General features: G+C 36.0%; 1 protein-coding gene across 4 annotated transcripts in view; it reads left to right on the forward strand.

Moving 5' to 3' along the window:
- The window catches only part of MYO9A (myosin IXA), a 298,796-nt gene that overhangs the window by 157,513 nt on the left and 119,552 nt on the right, over positions 1 to 21,731 (forward strand). For all 4 annotated transcript variants that reach the window (XM_046008480.1, XM_046008479.1, XM_046008481.1 and 1 more), the window contains exons 18-23: positions 1,594 to 1,633; positions 14,062 to 14,184; positions 17,047 to 17,127; positions 17,464 to 17,574; positions 18,394 to 18,516; positions 20,115 to 20,264. In XM_046008480.1, the coding sequence (XP_045864436.1) occupies positions 1,594 to 1,633; positions 14,062 to 14,184; positions 17,047 to 17,127; positions 17,464 to 17,574; positions 18,394 to 18,516; positions 20,115 to 20,264 (628 nt within the window). The remainder of the gene's footprint in view (positions 1 to 1,593; positions 1,634 to 14,061; positions 14,185 to 17,046; positions 17,128 to 17,463; positions 17,575 to 18,393; positions 18,517 to 20,114; positions 20,265 to 21,731) is intronic.

A 21,731-nucleotide genomic window follows, 5' to 3' on the forward strand; every position in this document is an offset into this window, starting at 1 on the left:
TAAAATGGTGACTGGGCCTTCCAGAATGTTAGGTACAACAGCCCCTGTTTCTATTATGGTGACTTGAATGTCAGATTTAGGCCCCCATCTCAAAGAAAATTGGCTTTGACTTTTTGTAACCTAGAAGAAGCATTTTGTGAGATGTTTATATAACATTCAAGAGCCTGTCTTTCTACCAAACAATAAACTAGAAAGAACCATGAAAAAAAAAAATGGTGACTGGGAGCATATATAGTGATATATGACCTTTATCCAGCCTGCCATTCCTCATTACCTGATTATAGGACTGGTTTGAACACATAGATATAACCATGCAGGGTGGACCATTCAAAAATTATTAGCTCCCTGTATCCACATGTTTCAGACACTATTTTTGAGCCACTAGCTAGATAGATGTATGACTAAATTAATCCTCGGAACAATTTTAAGAGGTTGGTGGTATTATCATCCTCATTTTACATTATTACATTCTACATTATTTTCCATTATCACATTGATGAAACTGAGACTTAAAGAAGTTAAAAATTCTACCCAAGTGGGATTTAGATTTAGGTAGAGTTTAGATTCAAGCTCAGGCCTTCCTGACTCCCCAGTTCATGTTCAATAAGCCTTGGGCATTATTTCTTTTCTTTATCTGTTAAAAAAAAAAACAATGATGTAAATATAATGTTGAATTATAAAGAAGGAAAAAAGAATTTTTAATTTTTTTAAAAAAGATTTTATTTATTTGTTAGAGAGAGATTGCACAAGCAGTGGGAGTGGCAGGCAGAGGGAGAAGCAGATTCCCTACTGAGCAGGGAGCTGGATGTGGGCCTGATTCCAGGACCTTGGAATCACGACCTGAGCCAAAGGCAGATGCTTAACCAGCTGAGCCACTGAGGTGTCCCAAGAATTTTGGATTTCTAAAAGGGGAAAGTCATAAGTTTTTTAAAATAAGTATATTGTAAAAATGTATGAAATTGGCATCTATTTAAAGTCTTAAAATGGGGGCGCCTGGGTGGCTCAGTGGGTTAAAGCCTCTGCCTTCGGCTCCGATCATGATCCCAGGGTTATGGGATCGAGCCCCACATCGGGCTCTCTGCTCAGCGGGGAGCCTGATTACCCCCCCCCACCTGCCTCGCTGCCTACTTGTGATCTCTGTCCGTCAAATAAATAAATGAATAAATGAAATAAATAATGAATAAATAATAAATAAATAAATAAATGAATATATTCTTTAAAAAATAAATGAAGTCTTAAAATGACAGAAACAAAGTCTCTATAGATATAAGAAATGGAACTTTATTAATGTCCAAAAGAAGACAGAATTTTAGTTTTGAATATACAACATTATATTACTGATTATCAGGCTTAAATCTGTTTATACCAGTATCACAGAGCAGGCATTTCTTTTCGTGTTCTCTTTTCCTTGCTTATTTTTCATTACCAAAGGTGCTACTTAGTTGAATCAGCCAGTGTGTTCGTATAAAGGACCTATATCTTGGAAATGGGTATATAATATATTATTTTAGTAGAGACTGGAAATTATTTATATGTACAGTAGTTTTTTCTAATAGTTTCTTATTTTTCAAATGTAATGATTTGTCTGTATAGGAGAAACAAAAATTTCAAGTCCAAGCCTGGCCTTCCAAAGGTGAGTATTATAAAAAACTTTTTTCTCTTTGTGCCTTACACCCTATTTATTTTTTTATTCCTTATGCAAACAGTCTTTATAAATAATCAAAGATAAGCAATACCTTATTTGTACCTAAGATAGGGATTAATTTGTGTAATTAGTTAAATCCATTTTAGAAATAACACTGGATGTTAGGGAATGGCTAGGTTTAGTGGTTCAGGTAAATATTTGTAATATATCTCATATTCTAGTGTTTGAAAAGCATCTGAATTTTGAGTTTTACCTGATTTTAAGTAATTTCTAATTAGTATTTACCTAACTCATTATCATTTAGCACTAGTCAGCCAAGTTTTTCTGTAAAGGTCCAGATAAGCTCACAGAACTCTAGTCTTTGTTAACTACTTAACTGTGCTATTGTAGCACAAATGCAGCTATAGACAATACGTAACTGAGTAAATGTGACTATATTCCAGTAAATCTTTATTTTCGGACATTGAAATTTGAATTTCAAATAATCTATCACATGTCATTAAATATTATTTTAGTGTTTTTTTCAACCATATAAGCCATATAAAAACAGTGGATAGGATTTGGCCCATGGCTTTAATTTTCCTACCATGAGCCTACATAGTAGATTTTTGGATGGCATTCCAAAAGTATTGAGTTTACTAAAGGAAGAAAAATCTGTTTCTTTCTCTTATACCACCCCAAAGAAGGAAATCTGTCACTTGTCACCTTTTTTGATGAATTCCAAAATTTAAAAAAAACTGAGAACTGTTTATTTTCACGATTCTCTAGTTTAAAAAACAAACAAAAAAAAATGAGGTTATTTTTTCTTCTACTTAAAGCCTCTTAGGTTTCCAAAAAAAATGTAGTGCACTGCTTATGTGGTTTCTGGTAGTGGTAGATATTTTTTTTTTTAAGATTTTTATTTATTTATTTGAGAGAGAGAATGAAAGAGAGAGAGCATGAGTAGGGGGGAGGGTCAGAGGGAGAATCAGTAGCCTAATGCAGGACTCGATCCCAGGACCCTGGACCATGAACTGAACTGAAGGCAGACGCTCAACCAACTGAGCCACCCAAGTGCCCAGTAGACACTGTTTTAAATCATGAAGCACAAAGAAAATTTATGTTAAGTGGTTTGTAATTATACTCTTGTCATGAAAAGATTTTATGTAAAGAAAAAGGATACCGCTTTATCATCAAACATCTTATCTTTTCATTTGTGTCTCTTTTTCCTTCACTGTCTCTTTAGTCTTTTGTTTTTGTTTCAAGTTTTTATTTACATTCTAGTTAGTTAACATACTGGTTTCAGGGGTAGAAATTAGGGGTTCATCACTTATATAGAACACCTAGTGCTCATCACAAGTGCCCTCCTTAATACCTATTCCCCACTCACCTCCCTCCATCAATCCTCAGTTTGTTCTCTATAGTTAATAGTCTCTTAGGGTTTGCCTCCCCCCTCTTTCTTCTTCCCCTACACCGTTTTGTTTCTTAAATTACACATGAGTGAAATTGTATGGTATTTGTCTTTCTATGACATATTTCATTCTAGCTCTATCCATGTTGTTGCATATGGCAAGATTTCATTCTTTTTTTTTTTTTAAGATTTCATTCTTTTTGATGGCTGAGTAATATCATTGTGTGTGTATACACACACACACTATATATATACCGCATTTTATTTATCCATTCATCAGTTGATGGACTTTTGGGCTCTTTCCGAAATTGGCCTTTTAGTATTTTGAATGCCACCACTGGGTCTAGCTATTTCTACCATTCTTTTTACTCTCCACAAATGAATAACTTCTCTTTAAACTTCATATGATTTAAAAATATTCATGTTGACTACACCTGAAATAAAAAATTCTATTCAGTTATCAGTCACAGGAATCTCTTCTATTTCTCTATTTATTTTTATTGATGTATAATTTATATACAGTGTTGTACTAGTTTCAGGTTTACAACACGTTGATTCATTGATTCTCTTCGTTACTCAGTGCTCACCACCTGTCACCAACAACGTTATTATAATGTTACTGACTATATTCCCTATGCTGTACTTTTCATCTATGTCACTTTTTTAGTTTATAACTAAAAGTTTGTATTTCTTAATCCCCTCTATCTATTTTACTCCTTCCCTCTGGAAACAATCACTTTTTTTTTCTGTATGAGTCTGTTCATTAATTTTGTTTTCAATTTTGATTTCACTTATGTGAAAGTGAAATGTGATTGTCTTTCTCTGTCTTACTTCACTTAGCATAATACCCTCTTGATCTATCCATGTTGTCACAAATGCCTAGATCTCATTCTTTTTTATGGCTGAGTAATAGCCCTATTGTGTATATATGTGTGTTTGAATACATACACCTTACCTCTTCTTCATCCATTCATTTGTTGATTGACTGTTGGATTGCTTCCATATCTTGGCTGTGGTAAATAATGTTGCAATAAACGTAGGGGTGTGTATATGTCTGAATTAGTGTTTTCATTTTCTTTGGGTAAATACTGAGTAGTGGAATTATTGAATCATATGGTATTTCTATTTTTAATTTTTTGAGGAACCTGCATACTATTTTTCATAGTGGCTGTACCAATTTAGGTTCCACCAGTAGTGCATGAGGGTTTCATTTCTCCACATACTCAGTAATACTTGTTATTTCTTATCTTTCTGATGCTAGCCATTCTGATAGGTATAAGGTGCTATCTCACTGTGATTTTGATTTGTATTTCCTTGATAATGAGTGATTTTGAGCATTTCTTCCTGTGTCTGTTGACCATCTATATGTCTTCTTTGGAAAATGTCTCTTTGGTTCTCTGCCCATTTTTTAATTGCTTCATTTTTATTAACCCCTTATTGGATATATCATTTGCAGATATTTTCTCCCATTTATTTTGTTGCCTTTTCACTTAGTTGATGGTTTCCTTTACTATGCAAAGCCTTTTTATTTAGATGTAGTTCTAGGGTTTATTTTTGCTTTTGTTTCCCTTACCTAAGGAGACATATCTAGAAAAATGTTGCTTAAGGCTGGTGTTCAAAGGGATTACTGCTTATGTTTTTTTCTAGGGTTTTTACGGTTTCAGGTCTCATTAATCCAATTTGAGTTTACTTTTGAGTATGGTGTGAGAAAGTGGTCCAGTTTCATTCTTTTGCATGTAGCTGTTCAATTTTCCTAATGCCTTTTATTGAAGAGGTCTTTCCGCATTGTATATTCTTTTTTTTTTTTTTTTTTTTTTTTTTTTTTTTTTTTTTTTTTATTGTGCTTTTTGCCCTTTTTATTTATTTATTTTTTTTTCAGCGTAACAGTATTCATTCTTTTTGCACAACACCCAGTGCTCCATGCAAAACGTGCCCTCCCCATCACCCACCACCTGTTCCCCCAACCTCCCACCCCTGACCCTTCAAAACCCTCAGGTTGTTTTTCAGAGTCCATAGTCTCTTATGGTTCGCCTCCCCTCCCCAATGTCCATAGCCCGCACCCCCTCTCCCAATCCCACCTCCCCCCAGCAACCCCCAGTTTGTTTTGTGAGATTAAGAGTCATTTATGGTTTGTCTCCCTCCCAATCCCATCTTGTTTCATTTATTCTTCTCCTATCCCCCTACCCCCCCATGTTGCTTCTCCATGTCCTCATATCAGGGAGATCATATGATAGTTGTCTTTCTCCGATTGACTTATTTCACTAAGCATGATACGCTCTAGTTCCATCCACGTCGTCGCAAATGGCAAGATTTCATTTCTTTTGATGGCTGCATAGTATTCCATTGTGTATATATACCACATCTTCTTGATCCATTCATCTGTTGATGGACATCTAGGTTCTTTCCATAGTCTGGCTATTGTAGACATTGCTGCTATAAACATTCGGGTACACGTGCCCCTTCGGATCACTATGTTTGTATCTTTAGGGTAAATACCCAGTAGTGCAACTGCTGGGTCATAGGGTAGTTCTATTTTCAACATTTTGAGGAACCTCCATGCTGTTTTCCACAGTGGTTGCACCAGCTTGCATTCCCACCAACAGTGGAGGAGGGTTCCCCTTTCTCCACATCCTCTCCAGCATCTGTCATTTCCTGACTTGTTAATTTTAGCCATTCTGACTGGTGTGAGGTGATATCTCATTGTGGTTTTGATTTGTATTTCCCTGATGCCGAGTGACGTGGAGCACTTTTTCATGTGTCTGTTGGCCATCTGGATGTCTTCTTTGCAGAAATGTCTGTTCATGTCCTCTGCCCATTTCTTGATTGGATTGTTTGTTCTTTGGGTGTTGAGTTTGCTAAGTTCCTTATAGATTTTGGATACTAGCCCTTTATCTGATATGTCGTTTGCGAATATCTTCTCCCATTCTGTCAGCTGTCTTTTGGTTTTGTTAACTGTTTCCTTTGCTGTGCAAAAGCTTTTGATCTTGATGAAATCCCAATAGTTCATTTTCGCCCTTGCTTCCCTTGCCTTTGCCGTTGTTCCTAGGAAGATGTTGCTGCGGCTGAGGTCGAAGAGGTTGCTGCCTGCGTTCTCCTCAAGGATTTTGATGGATTCCTTTCTCACATTGAGGTCCTTCATCCATTTGGAGTCTATTTTCGTGTGTGGTGTAAGGAAGTAGTCCAATTTCATTTTTCTGCATGTGGCTGTCCAATTTTCCCAGCACCATTTATTGAAGAGGCTGTCTTTTTTCCATTGGACATTCTTTCCTGCTTTGTCGAAGATTAGTTGACCATAGAGTTGAGGGTCGATTTCTGGGCTCTCTATTCTGTTCCACTGGTCTATGTGTCTGTTTTTGTGCCAGTACCATGCTGTCTTGATGATGACAGCTTTGTAATAGAGCTTGAAGTCCGGAATTGTGATGCCACCAACTTTGACTTTGTTCTTCAATATTCCTTTGGCTATTCGAGGTCTTTTCTGGTTCCATATAAATTTTAGGATTATTTGTTCCATTTCTTTGAAAAAAATGGATGGTATTTTGATAGGGATTGCATTAAATGTGTAGATTGCTTTAGGTAGCATAGACATTTTCACAATATTTATTCTTCCAATCCAGGAGCATGGAACATTTTTCCATTTTTTTGTGTCTTCCTCAATTTCTTTCATGAGTACTTTATAATTTTCTGTGTATAGATTCTTAGTCTCTTTGGTTAGGTTTATTCCTAGGTATCTTATAGTTTTGGGTACAATTGTGAATGGGATTGACTCCTTAATTTCTCTTTCTTCAGTCTTGTTGTTGGTGTACAGAAATGCAACTGATTTCTGTGCATTGATTTTATATCCTGACACTTTACTGAATTCCTGTACAAGTTCTAGCAGTTTTGGAGTGGAATCTTTTGGGTTTTCCACATATAGTATCATATCATCTGCGAAGAGTGATAGTTTGACTTCTTCTTTACCAATTTGGATGCCTTTAATTTCTTTTTGTTGTCTGATTGCTGAGGCTAGGACTTCTAATACTATGTTGAATAGCAGTGGTGATAATGGACATCCCTGCCGTGTTCCTGACCTTAATGGAAAAGCTTTCAGTTTTTCTCCATTGAGAATGATATTTGCGGTGGGTTTTTCATAGATGGCTTTGATAATATTGAGGTATGTGCCCTCTATCCCCACACTTTGAAGAGTTTTGATCAGGAAGGGATGCTGTACTTTGTCAAATGCTTTTTCAGCATCTATTGAGAGTATCATATGGTTCTTGTTCTTTCTTTTATTAATGTGTTCTATCACATTGATTGATTTGCGGATGTTGAACCAACCCTGCAGCCCTGGAATAAATCCCACTTGATCGTGGTGAATAATCCTTTTAATGTACTGTTGAATCCTATTGGCTAGTATTTTGGCGAGAATTTTTGCGTCTGTGTTCATCAAGGATATTGGTCTGTAGTTCTCTTTTTTGGTGGGATCCTTGTCTGGTTTTGGGATCAAGGTGATGCTGGCCTCATAGAATGAGTTTGGAAGTTTTCCTTCCATTTCTATTTTTTGGAACAGTTTCAGGAGAATAGGAATGAGTTCTTCTTTAAATGTTTGGTAGAATTCCCCTGGGAAGCCGTCTGGCCCTGGGCTTTTGTTTGTTTGGAGATTTTTGATGACTGTTTCAATCTCCTTACTGGTTATGGGCCTGTTCAGGTTTTCTATTTCTTCCTGGTTCAGTTGTGGTAGTTTATATGTCTCTAGGAATGCATCCATTTCTTCCAGATTGGCCAATTTGTTGGCGTAGAGTTGCTCATAGTATGTTCTTATAATTGTCTGTATTTCTTTGGTGTTAGTTGTGATCTCTCCTCTTTCATTCATGATTTTATTGATTTGGGTCCTTTCTCTTTTCTTTTTGATGAGTCTGGCCAGGGGTTTATCAATCCTATTGATTCTTTCAAAGAACCAGCTCCTAGTTTCATTGATTTTTTCTATTGTTTTTTTGGTTTCTATTTCATTGATTTCTGCTCTGATCTTTATGATTTCTCTTCTCCTGCTGGGTTTAGGGTTTCTTTCTTGTTCTTTCTCCAGCTCCTTTACACGTAGGGTTAGGTTGTGTACTTGAGACCTTTCTTGTTTCTTGAGAAAGGCTTGTACCGCTATATATTTTCCTCTCAGGACTGCCTTTGCTGTGTCCCACAGATTTTGAACTGTTGTGTTTTCATTATCATTTGTTTCCATGAATTTTTTCAATTCTTCTTTAATTTCCTGGTTGACCCATTCATTCTTTAGAAGGATGCTGTTTAGTCTCCATGTATTTGGGTTCTTTCCAGCTTTCCTCTTGTGATTGAGTTCTAGCTTCAGAGCATTGTGGTCTGAAAATATGCAGGGAATAATCCTGATCTTTTGATACCGGTTGAGACCTGATTTGTGACCCAGGATGTGATCTATTCTGGAGAAGGTTCCATGTGCACTAGAGAAGAATGTGTATTCTGTTGCTTTGGGATGAAATGTTCTGAATATATCTGTGATGTCCATCTGGTCCAGTGTGTCATTTAAGGCCTTTATTTCCTTGTTGATCTTTTGCTTGGATGATCTGTCCATTTCAGTGAGGGGCGTGTTAAAGTCCCCTACTATTATTGTATTATTATTGATGTGTTTCTTTGATTTTGTTATTAATTGGTTGATATAGTTGGCTGCTCCCACGTTAGGGGCATAGATATTTAAAATTGTTAGATCTTCTTGTTGGACAGACCCTTTGAGTAGGATATAGTGTCCTTCCTCATCTCTTATTATAGTCTTTGGCTTAAAATCTAATTGATCTGATATAAGGATTGCCACCCCAGCTTTCTTCTGATGCCCATTAGCATGGTAAATTGTTTTCCACCCCCTCACTTTAAATCTGGAGGTGTCTTCGTGTCTAAAATGAGTTTCTTGTAGGCAACATACTGATGGGTTTTGTTTTTTTATCCATTCTGATACCCTGTGTCTTTTGATTGGGGCATTTAGCCCATTAACATTCAGGGTAACTATTGAGAGATATGAATTTAGTGCCATTAGTAGCCTGTAAGGTGACTGTTACTGTATATTGTCTCTGTACCTTTCTGATCTACTACTTTTAGGCTCTCTCTTTGCTTAGAGGACCCCTTTCAATATTTCCTGGAGAGCTGGTTTGGTGTTTGCAAATTCTTTCAGTTTTTGTTTGTCCTGGAAGCTTTTGATCTCTCCTTCTATTTTCAATGATAGCCTAGCTGGATAGAGTATTCTTGGCTGCATGTTTTTCTCGTTGAGAGCTCTGAATATATCATGCCAGCTCTTTCTGGCCTGCCAGGTCTCTGTGGATAAGTCTGCCGCCAATCTAATATTTTTACCATTGTATGTTACTGATTTCTTTTCTCGGGCTGCTTTCAGGATTTTCTCTTTGTCACTAAGACTTGTAAATTTTACTATTAGGTGACGGGGTGTGGACCTATTCTTGTTGACTTTGAGGGGGGTTCTCTGCATCTCCTGGATTTTAATGCTTGTTCCCTTTGCCATATTAGGGAAATTCTCTCCAATGATTCTCTCCAATAGACCCTCTGCTCCCCTCTCTGTTTCTTCTTCTTCTGGAATCCCAATTATTCTAATGTTGTTTCGTCTTATGGTGTCACTTATCTCTCGAATTCTCCCCTCATGGTCCAGCAGCTGTTTGTCCCTCTTTTGCTCGGCTTCTTTATTCTCTGTCATTTGGTCTTCTATATCACTAATTCTTTCTTCTGCCTCATTGATCCTAGCAGTGAGAGCCTCCATTTTTGATTGCACCTCATTAATAGCTTTTTTGATTTCAACTTGGTTAGACTTTAGTTCTTTAATTTCTCCAGAAAGGGCTTTAATATCTCCAGAGAGGGTTTCTCTAATATCTTCCATGCCTTTTTCGAGCCCGGCTAGAATGTTCAGAATCGTCATTCTGAACTCTTGATCTGACATAGTACCAATGTCTGTGTTGATTAGGTCCCTAGCCTTCGGTACTGTCTCTTGTTCTTTTGTTTGTGGTGATTTTTTCCGCCTTGTCATTTTGTCCAGATAAGAGGATATGAAGGAGCAAATAAACTACTAATAGGGTGGCAAAGACCCCGGAAAAATGCGCTGTAACCAAATCAGAAGAGACCCCAAATTGTGGGGGGGGGGGGGGGAGGGGATAAAAAACAGGTTCTGAAAAAAAAGAAAAAAAAAAAGAAAAAGAAAAAAATTTTAAAAATAAAACAAATAAAAAAATATAAAAAAGAATGAAAAAATATATATATTTAGATGAACTAGTCAAAAAACGTTAAAAAAGAAAAGGGTAAAAGTTTTAAAAAAATTTAGCAGAAGAAGAAAAAAGAAAAAAGAAAAAAAAATTGAAAAAGGAAAAAAAAAATAAAAAATTGAAAAAAGAAAAAAAAATTGAAGTAGCCGCAAGACTAAAGAATCATGGGGAGAAAGCCATGAGTTCCGTGCTTTGCTTTCTCCTCCTCTGGAATTGCTCTGCTGTCTTAGGAACTGAATCTGCTTTCTCCTTGATAGATGAACTTCGTCCTGGCTGGATATTTTGTTGATCTTCTGGGGGAGGGGCCTGTTGTAGTGACTCTCAAGTGTCTTTGCCCGAGGCGGGATTGCACCGCCCTTACCGGCGGCCGGGCTAAGTAATCGGCTCGGATTCGCTTTTGGGAGCTTCTGTTCCCTGAACGCTTTCCGTAGAGTTCCGGAGGACGGGAGTGAAAATGGCGGCCTCCCAGTCTCCGGCCCGGAGGAGCCGAGAGCCTGGAGCCCCACTCCTCAGTGCGCCCCCAGAGGACAGCACCCAATCACTCCTGTATCCCCAGCCTCTAGCCGCGCTCGGAGCTCACCCAGCCCGCGACCAGTTCAAGGTAACCCCGAGCTGAGAGTTCAGTCCTCGGCTCTGTCTTGGCAGCCGGCTTCTCCGTTCTAATAGCTGCGAGCTCTCCGACACTCCGACACCCCCGATCCTTCTGTGACCCTGCGGGGCCTGGAGCCACGCTGGCCCCGCGTGGGCTTCACCCCGGTTTAGCCCCTGGAGCAATGTCCCTCAGTGGAACAGACTTTTAAAAGTCCTGATTTTGTGCTCCGTTCCTCCGCCGCTTGCCGGGATCCGGCCCCTCCCCCCGCGGTCTATCTTCCCGTCGGTTTAGATTCACTTCTCCGCCAGTCCTACCTTTCAGAAAGTGGTTGATTTTCTGTTTCTAGAGTTGCTGTTCTTCTTCTCTTCGCTCTCCCGTTGGATTTGTAGGTGTTTGCAATGTTTAGATAAGCTATCGAGCTGATCTCCTGCTACCTGATGTAGTCTCAGGCTGCTACTTCTCCGCCATCTTGACTCCTCCCCCCGCATTGTATATTCTTGTCTCCTTTGTTACAGATTGATCATGTAAGCGTGGGTTTATTTCTGGGCTCTGTATTCTGTTCCATTGACTTTATGTCTATTTTGGTGCCAATACCATAGTTTTGATTAATACAGCTTGGTAGTATATCTTGAAATCTGGGATTTTGATACCTCCAGTTTTGTTCTTCATTTTTCAAGTTGCTTTGGCTATTCAGGATCTTTTGTGGTTCCTTGCAAATTTTAAGATTATTTTTTCTACTTATGTGGAAAATGCTTTTGGTATTTTGGTAGGGATTGCGTTGAATCTGTAGATTGCTTTGGGTAGTATGAGCATTCTAACAAATATTAACTCTTCCAATCCTTGAGCATGGAATATGTTTCCATTTTTTTGTCATCTTTAGTTTCTTTCCTCAGTGTATTTTAGTTTTCATAGTACAGGTCTTTAACCTTCTTGATTAAGTTTATTCAAATGTATTTTAATCTATTTGGTGCGATTGCAAATGGAACTGTTTTCTTTTTTTTTTTAAAGATTTTACTTATTTATTTGACAGACAGAGATCACAAGTAGGCAGAGAGAGAGAAGGAAGCAGGCTCCCTGCTGAGCAGAGAGCCCGATGCAGGGCTCGATCCCAGGACCCTGGGATCATGACCTGAGCTGAAGGCAGAGGCCTTAACCCACTGAGCCACCCAGGTGCCCCATGGAACTGTTTTCTTAATATCTCTTTCTGCTATTCATTATTAGTGTATAGAAACAACAGATTTTTGTTCAGAGTAGTTGCAAATATTTTTCCGTATCAGTAAATTCAGGTTACAGTATATTTATGAACTGTATAGTATTTAGTTGTGTGGCTAAAGCAGACTTTATGAAAATAATTCTATATAATTGTATATCTCTGTTGTTATTCACTCTTTTTTGAAGTACATTGTCAGAAATAACTTTCAGATCTTCTTTGATAATCTCCTTAAATAAATATAAGTGAAATTGTTTATCGGGAAAGTTATACTGATTTACATTCCTAAGAACAGTGCATAAATATGTCTATTTGTTCACAATCTCGCAGATACTAGGTTTTGTTAGTCTTTGTTATGTTGCCAATCTGATAAGCAGAAATTCTATTCTTTTTTTTTTTTTTCCTCAGAAAATCTGGTCTTTTAAAAAAGGTTTTATTTATTTGAAAGTGAGAAAGCAAGAATAAGCTGGCGGGAGGGGTAAGGAGAGAGGGAGAAGCACAGATTCTCCACTGAGCAGGGAGCCCCAATGGCAGGCCTTGATCTCTCTGAGATCAGAACCTGGGCTGAAAGCAGATATTTAACTGACTGAGCCACCCAGGTGCCCCAGAAAATCTCTTCAAAAGAAATGTACTTTTCTTTGATTATAAGTCAGGTTGAATGATTGTCATGTTATTTGTCATTTATGCTTTGAGAATCAGCTGTTTCAGGTCTTTTGTTCATTTATAATTGTGGGATGAGTTTTTAAGGGAAGTTTTGTAGTTCTTATGTATAGATAATAAGTATTTGTCATTGTTGGAAAATTTTTATTTAGTTGAATTTGTTTAAATATGTATTATACTTGTTGCCACTTGAAGGTTTATATTTTTAAGTGTTTATATTGTCAAAATTAATATTTTTTAGACTTAAATTTGTCATGTTTTTAACTCAGTTCTGTGCTTCTCATACAATAAAATTTTTATTATTTTTTGAATAACATTATATAGTTGTACATATGTACGGATATATTCTTTCCATGGACAGACTCACTGCCATAAATATGGTATGATTTTAAAAATTGAATGGCTACAAAACCTCTCAAATACTTCATTAATATCCTATTTTATATTCTTTAGTTGCTTTATGTATAACTCCTATCTTATTATTGTACGATTAGTAATTAGTATATGGGGATTATGGTTGATAGGGTTGATGTTTTGTTTTGTTTTTCTCTGTATATTTCTGGTTTACGTGCGTAGCCATTGGATTGAATTTAATTTATTGTCTCTGTGAATCAGGATTCAGTTACAGATAGTAATAGTAACTGTGGATATTTTTAAATAGAAAAGGACTTAATTCAAAGAGGCACTTACAAAATCATTAGGAGTCTTGGAGTTTCTAAGTGCAATGCAGAACTGACTCCTGCTGTAATCAGCTAGGAAAGTAGGAAACTGCCATTCTAGCTACTGCTTCCAGGCACACACTACCTGTAGTATGATCCAGGAATCAGAAAGGAGCTGCTACAACTATTGGCTCCAGGGCTAAGGTGCAGACTTAACTGTACCCAGAGTTTCAGTGACAACACAAATTCCCTGTACTCTGCCTCTCAACTCATAAAGGTAGTACCTGGACTTTGGGATCACAAAAAAGCTAAAGTACTTTGATGTGCCTGCTTGTCAGAAAAAACAGAAGCTTGTAATCAAAGTCTCTGGTTCAGTTATATCTTTCTAGTTTCACATGTGGGATTTTAAATGATAAGCTTAAATTGCATCTGGAGCCCAGATGCAAGAGACTTTGAGAAATGCAGTTTTCTTTTTAGTTGGAAAGCTTCTGCAGGAAAACAGGAGGAAGATGGATGGATGTTGAATATCCAGTCTCTCATATTCACCATAGTCATTATACATAGGTGATAATGAAAACTGGATTTTAACTTTGTTTTTCCTGTTCTTTGATTAATTTATATGAGGAATATGATTTTTCTCACTTCTTTTTAGCACTTGCTAGAGGTAAATTCTTTAAAGCACCTGACAAGACTGACGCTACAGGATCGCATCACCAAGTCTCTTCTTCATTTGCACAAGAAGAAAAAGCCTCCCAGTATCAGTGCCCAGTTTCAGGTTATTTCTTATTTTACCTTTTTATAAAAAAAAAGGGGGGGGGCTTTCTTTAGAGGTCTCTATTTCATTCAGAATGACATTGAAAAGTCAAGATGATCTGCAAGATATCTGAATGGAAGATGATATATATGACTTAAGAGCCATATTATAGTGGTCATTTTGGAGAGAAGTAACAGGGGTGGAAAAGTCAGCTGTCTCTCTTTTTCATCCCTTTATATGTGGGTAGTGGATATCCCAAAGAGTACTTCATTGTTTTCAGTGTGAGGAGACAGGCAACAGAAAACTGATACTATAAATAAAACCTGCCTTTAAGCCCTACTGCCCAGATATAGTCACTGTTAACATAATGTGTATTTTTTTCCTATATACATTTTAAATTTCATGCTACTCCCATTTATATTTAACTAAATGGGATTTCAGGTATTTTCTGGTTTTATTTTAGTTTTATATACATAGAAATCCATTTCCTTTTATTGTGACTGGGCATTTGGCAATAAATGTGATCATAATAAATCAAATAACAATATATAACTGTCAGGCTGACTTTTATTCTTTAAACATATATCTATGTCTTAAATTTTCTATAATACTTATATATTAGCCTTATAATAAGAGGAAAAGATATCTAAAAAGGATTATTTTTTCAAAGATAGTTCATTTATAGCAGCAGGAGGCTGATAGGTGGTTTCCTAGGGCTGTGAGCAGGAGCAGTTATTAGTTGCATTGGGCAGGAGGGAAATTTTTGGGCTGATGGAAGATTTTTACGTCTCACTTGTAGTGATGTTTGTACAGTTATATAAACTTACTAAAGATCATTGCTATATATACTATAATGGGTATGTTTTTATATTATTTAGATTGTATTTCAATAAAATTGTGAAAAACAAAAATCTCACTATTAAGAGAATGAAAGGGCAAGCTGCAAGGTATGAAAATATACTAGCAATACAACTTAAAAAGATCTTGTATATGGAATATATGAAGAACCACAAATCAGTTTTTTAAAAAGACAGATACCCTAATTGAAATGGGCAAAAGTCTTGAATAGCCAAAACTTGTCTGATCTCAAAAGTTGTAATCCACAAAGCCAATGAGCCTATTAAATACCTGCCCAACATTATTAGTCATCAGAGAAATGCAAATTAATACACATTTGCTTGCATGGGTGGAATGAAAAAAGACTGATTATACAAAGTGTTCGCAGGGATGTGGAGCAACCAGAACTTTTATACACTGCTATTGAAATATAAGCTGATGCAGGTATTTGGAAAACAGTTGAAGGATATGTAGAAGAATGCCCATAGCAACTTTATTCATAATAGCCCAAATTGGAACAAATAAATTTCCATCTTCAATGGGTTATTTAGTTGTGGTATAGTCATATAAAGGATCACTACTATATAGCACTGAAAATGTGCAAAATATAATTATATGCAACAAATACAAACTAGTACATAGTGTGTCTTAGGTTTTATATGAGGTCATAGGCAGGCAAAACTCACTTACCATCTTAGAAGTCAGGGTAATGGTTATCCTTGGTTCAGTTGTGGAGGTAGGTAACTTGGTGACTTGCTAAATTAAATGGGATGGGGTAAAGAGGGACTTCAGAGGTTCTGGTAATATTTTGTTTATTGAGTTGGGCTTTGGATACAAGAATGTGTTCCTTTTGTGAAAATCTGTCGAACTGTATACTTGTGATTTAAGCGTTTTATGTATTTTATACTACAATAAACATTTCTGAGAAAAAAAGAGCACTTAAAAGTAAAAAAAATTATATGTTGCTATAATATATATGACAGTAATAATAGGAGTCTGTAAAGTTATAAGGCTTCTAAGTTTTACTTGAAGTCATGAAATACTAACTCTGAGTAGACTGTGACAAGTTAAGTTTGGATATTATAATCCGTAGAGCAGCCACTAAAAAATACTACAAAGAAATATAACAGAGAAGCCAATAGATAAATAGAATACTAAAAAAAATGTTATCTGATCATAATGTGGATTTAAGCCAGAAATCAATAAAGGAAAGATAATAATTCCCCAGATACTTGGAAAATAAAAGGCAGACATCTAAATAATACATGAGTCAAAGAGATTTTTAAAATATTTTAAATGAAAGTGAAATGTCAAAGTTTGTACAGTGTAACTAAAGCAGTGCTCCAAGGTTCATTGATAACATTAAATGCTTTTAATGAAAGGAAAAAGATCTCAAGTCAATAACATAAGCTTCTCTCTTAGGAAACTAGCAAAAGAAAAACATATAACTAATTCCAAAGCCAGCAGATGGAATGAAATGATAAAAATAAAAAACAGAAATAAATGAAATTGAAAACAAAAATAAGAGAAAAAGCAACAAAACTAAAAAGTTGGTTCTTTGGTAAGATAAAAAAAAAGTTATAAACCTCTAGCTAGATTAATCAGAAAAAAAAGAGGTAAAGTACAAATTATCAGTATCAGGAATGAAAGAGGGGACATTAGTAGCATGAACACTGAAAGTGGGGGACTACTAGCTAGTGGATACCCTACTGGAGATTTTCAAAGTTGTTTTAGGAACACATGAATTTGAATAAATGATTTCATGAAATGTGAAGAAAAGTGAAAAATTTATTCTAGACTTATATTATTCTGTAATATATCTGTAGTTTACACTGTTGCCAAAATATCAGCTCTATGATTAAACTACCGTCCTTCTCCTTAATTTAATCAGTATGGGAGTATACACAATTCTCCTGAGAAAGAAAGGTATTTCTGTGTATACCATTGTTTCAGCATAGATTGCCAACATTATTGTTTGTATTTGTAAATTATTTCCTGCCAGTTTGAAATGGGAGAAAATGCTGAATACATTGCTCTGTATTGCAGGCCTCATTAAGCAAGCTGATGGAGACACTTGGTCAAGCAGAACCCTATTTTGTAAAATGCATTCGCTCTAACGCTGAAAAGGTAAAAATGTCCTGTAAATCAGAGCTTCTGGCTCCACTTACTTCAAACCAGGTTTTACATTTTTTTAAGGAGAGTAAATAGAGGGAAAAGCTATCTTTTAAATGAAAACAGTGTTCTGTATTTTCTGTAGGTGCCCTTCTAATTTCTGTACTTACCTGTCTTTTTGGTATTTATATGGGCTTGATTTAGTGTTCCCTAAAAATCTGAGAAGCAAATATGTTATGAAATTCCATCATAAAAAAGAATTTTATGCAAGTTAACCATACTTATGAGAGAAACATTAATTTGGAGCTCTCTTCGTCTGGGTTAATCTTTCTTCCATTTGCTTTGTTTTAGCTGCCATTAAGATTCAATGATGCCTTGGTGCTTCGACAGCTTCGGTACACTGGAATGCTGGAGACAGTTCGAATTCGCCAATCCGGATACAGCTGCAAATATTCTTTCCAGGTTATGCTTTTATAGTGATATTTAAATTATATACACTTAAGTAAGTTATTCCTGTGTCTTGCTTATTTTTTATTTGGGACTCACTTGTTTATTTCTCCTATTTCTTCATTTGCATTCCATCTTTTATATACAGAATTGAAGAGGGGTAGAGAATACTCACTTCCATTGAATGGCAGCAATCTTATTAAACTTGTGATAAAATCCAGTTCCTGGCTATTCTCATTTTATCTGAATTTTGCCAGTACTAAGTTTACTCATAATACAGTAGTTCTTCCTATTGATTACTCCAGTAATTGAAATAGTTCAATCAGAACTGTCTAGTTCAAAAGATTCCATTTAGTTTTCTGCAAAGTTACCTCAGCAAAATTTTCTTTCATGGTAAGCTGCCAACAAGGCTTACAGTTATTCTCATCAGTGTTGTGTATAGAAATTATGGTGAAGATTTTCAGCAGCTGAGCAGGTTCTTTGCTGTTTCTGGGAGGGAAAGCTTCGTTCTCAGTTATACTCTGACACCTTTGCATATTTTTCTGCTAAAAATTTCAGTTATTAAGTAACTTTTTCTTCGGTCATTAATTTAGCTTTCTCAAAAGGGACCATTAGTTTCTGCTTTTTTCTTCAATTCCCCTTTGATAACAAAATATGTAGAATTCACTCTCTTCTCTCAACCCCCCACCTCCATTTTACAAATTAACTGTAATTTTTTAAATTAAAAAGTAATTTCTTGATTTTAGTCTGTTTAAAAGATGAGGAAAGGATCAATAAAAGGATTTACATATAATTTTCTTGTGATTTTACAACATTTTTCTTTTCATTTTTCAGGATTTTGTGAGCCACTTCCATGTACTTCTTCCTCGAAATATTATTCCATCCAAATTTAACATTCAGGATTTCTTCAGGAAAATAAATCTTAATTCAGATAATTACCAAGTTGGAAAATCCATGGTAAATATAATATATACAGTCCTTTTCAAATTTGAGTACATTTTAATATTAAAATAATAATGGCAATCTTTCCCCATGAGAATATTTATGAAAAAGTTAGTGTACCAGATATCATAATGGGAAATTGATTAGACCAAGATTTTTACTTAATATAGTTAGTATCAACCAAAGAGCTTCTGGCCAGTGCTCCAGTTCTGCCCATAGTTTTAACTGACTAAAAACAATCTCCTCCCAGGTATTCTACTGAAATCTTCAACTCAACTTGTTCAGTGACCTTATCCAGATTCTCCCACTGTCCTTAATTTATCAGCTGCCCTTTATCTCTGTCATCCTTCTTCTAGGTTATGAGATTTGGCCTAGCCTTCACTTTAATCCTTTTACAAAGTTCTTTTTCTTTTTTTCCTCACAAATGATTCTCAGAGTATCTCTCCCTTTTTCTTCATTCCTACTGCTTGCATTTTAGTTTGTTCCTTCACTCTGACTTATATTTCTTTTACAGTAAGCGGATCCCTCATCCGATTTCGTCTTTGTCATTCCATTTAACTCATTCTACCCATAGTATCAAAATCATAATCTTAAAATATCTCTTTCTTTTATGTTGGCGTCCTGCTTAATACTAATCCCATGATAACCATTAAATTCAAACATCTCTTTCTTCAAGAACCTCCATATCATGACTTCATACCATTTACTATCTTCTTTATGAAGACTGATTGTTCTGTTGACCCCTGTATATGCTGCCCTGAACATGTACATTTGTTATTATTTCCAGTTCCTTGTTTTGCTCAAGTAGAAACCTCTGTCTTTTGCCCTTATAGTTTATTGTTTTCCTTTTTGTGTATCTAATACCTATCTCTTCTTTTTTAAAATAGTTTAAAATTTTTGACAGACGTGGAAGGTGATAGGTATGTTAATTAGTTTGTGATAATTACAGTGGATACATATATCAAAATAACCCACTGTATACCTCATGCCCACTGTATACTGTATACCTTAAATATATACAGTTGTTTCTGTCCACCTGCTTTTAAGGGTAAAGTACAAATCGTATTTCCAGAGGGTCTATGTCTAAGTTATATTTGCTTTATCCTATACCCCAAAGATTTAATAATGGAATGAAAGAGTAAATAAACTGGTTAATAGCATTGGGTACCAAGAAACTTTTGATGCATACTGGGTTTCAAAAAGACTGTTGTTATTGGTTTATTCATATTATCATCAAACTTCAAGATCTGTGTTTCTCAACTTTTCTTCTGCCACCCTAACTAATATCCTTGAAAATGGGAAAAATGGCGTTATTAGTGGTACATTGTCACATGAGGGCAGTGAATTTCCCAAGGGAATAATATATCACAATCTCTAAGACTGGGAATTTTATATTCATGTCCCACTTTTCCATTTTTCTATATTTTAATGTCTCTATTTTAATTTGAGAATGACTTCTTTACTAACTGGATAAAAATGTTTATATAAGTACAGCATTTCATGTCTACCATTGTATTCTTCTCTAAAGAAGCTTACCACAGAAAGGATGATTCATGCAATAAATTTCTCATTTCTTCTTAAGCTGTATTTCTCATCTTTCTTCTTTTTGGTAGGTGTTCCTAAAGGAGCAGGAACGACAGCACCTACAAGATCTGCTTCACCAAGAGGTGCTCCGCAGGATCGTATTGTTGCAGCGATGGTTCAGGGTTCTGCTGTGTAGGCAGCATTTTCTCCATCTGAGACAGGCATCCATCATTATCCAGGTTGGAAGCAAAGGATTCCTCCCATGAGATTTGCTAGTTAATGTGGCCTTTATTTTAGTAATCAGAATTTTACTGTGAAACATTTGAATAAGAATATAAACTTCAAAAAAAAAAAAGAATATAAACTTCTTCAGAGATGAGAATGTGTCCTATTCATCTTTTTTTTTTTTAAGATTTTTATTTATTTATTTGACAGACAGAGATTCACAACTAGGCAGAGAAGCAGGCAGAGAGAGAGATTGGAGGAAGCAGGCTCCCCGCTGAGCAGAGAGCCCAATGTGGGGCTCTGTCACAGGACCCTGGGATCACGACCTGAGTCGAAGGCAGAGGCTTTAACCCACTGAGCAACCCAGGCGCACCCTATTCATCTTTTTAAAACATTTATGTTTATTTATGTATTTGAGAGAGGAATGCACAGGGGGAGGGACAGAGAGAGAGGGAGAGAGAGAATCTCAAGCAGACTCCCTGCTGAGGGCAGAGCCTGACACAGTGCTTGATCTCATGACTATGAAATCATGACCTGAACTGAAACCAAGAGTCTGATGCTTAACCTACAGAGCCACCCAGGCGCCACTCCTGTTCATTTTTGAAATGTTCATTTCACCCAACAGATTAAGTATTATAATAATAGGTATATAATAATAGATTATTGATAAATACTGATAAAGTTGAGTTTAAATTAAATTGAATTTATAGCTATAATATCTTACAAGGTATAGTTGGGGCAAAGGAGTTATATGCCTTAATTTTTGATGACATAGTTATTTTTGTTCCTGAGAATATTTGAGAGTTATATATACATTGTTGTTGCTCTATACTTATCTTGGATGATAGGTATCTTATTTCGTATTTTTCTGTCTTATTTTCTCTCTCATTGATGTATGTAACTATTCTCCTCCATAGGCCTTTTTTATGTAAGAAAATCTTTAGAATCTTAATCTTTGAAACATGTGCATGTTGACCTTAAATCCATTAATACTGGCAAACTGTAGCATGAGAAGATAATTTAATTTGTTAAAGCATCAAAAATTTTTAAATGATTTTAAGTTCTATAACTTCATTGAGGTGGTATTTTCTAGAAGAGTTGTTTTAGCCAGGCATATCTGGAAAAGGAAAACTTTTTTCCCCTCACTTTATTTTTATTTTATTTTATTTTATTTTTTTAAAGATTTTATTTATTTATTTGACAGAGAGAGAGATCACAAGTAGGCAGAGAGGTAGGCAGAGAGAGAGGAGGAAGCAGTCTCCCTGCGGAGCAGAGAGCCCGATGCAGGGCTCGATCCCAGGACCCTGAGATCATGACCTGAGCCGAAGGCAGCGGCTTAATCCACTGAGCCACCCAGGCGCCCCCACCTCACTTTAATCATGTGCAGTTTAACTCTAGCCACTTAACCTTTAAGTGTGACATAATATATATATATATATTTTTTTTTTTCTGTGAAAATATGGCATAAGATAAGACAATAG

This window comes from Meles meles, chromosome 6 (genome assembly GCF_922984935.1).
Source record: "Meles meles chromosome 6, mMelMel3.1 paternal haplotype, whole genome shotgun sequence".
Lineage (NCBI taxonomy): Eukaryota > Metazoa > Chordata > Mammalia > Carnivora > Mustelidae > Meles > Meles meles.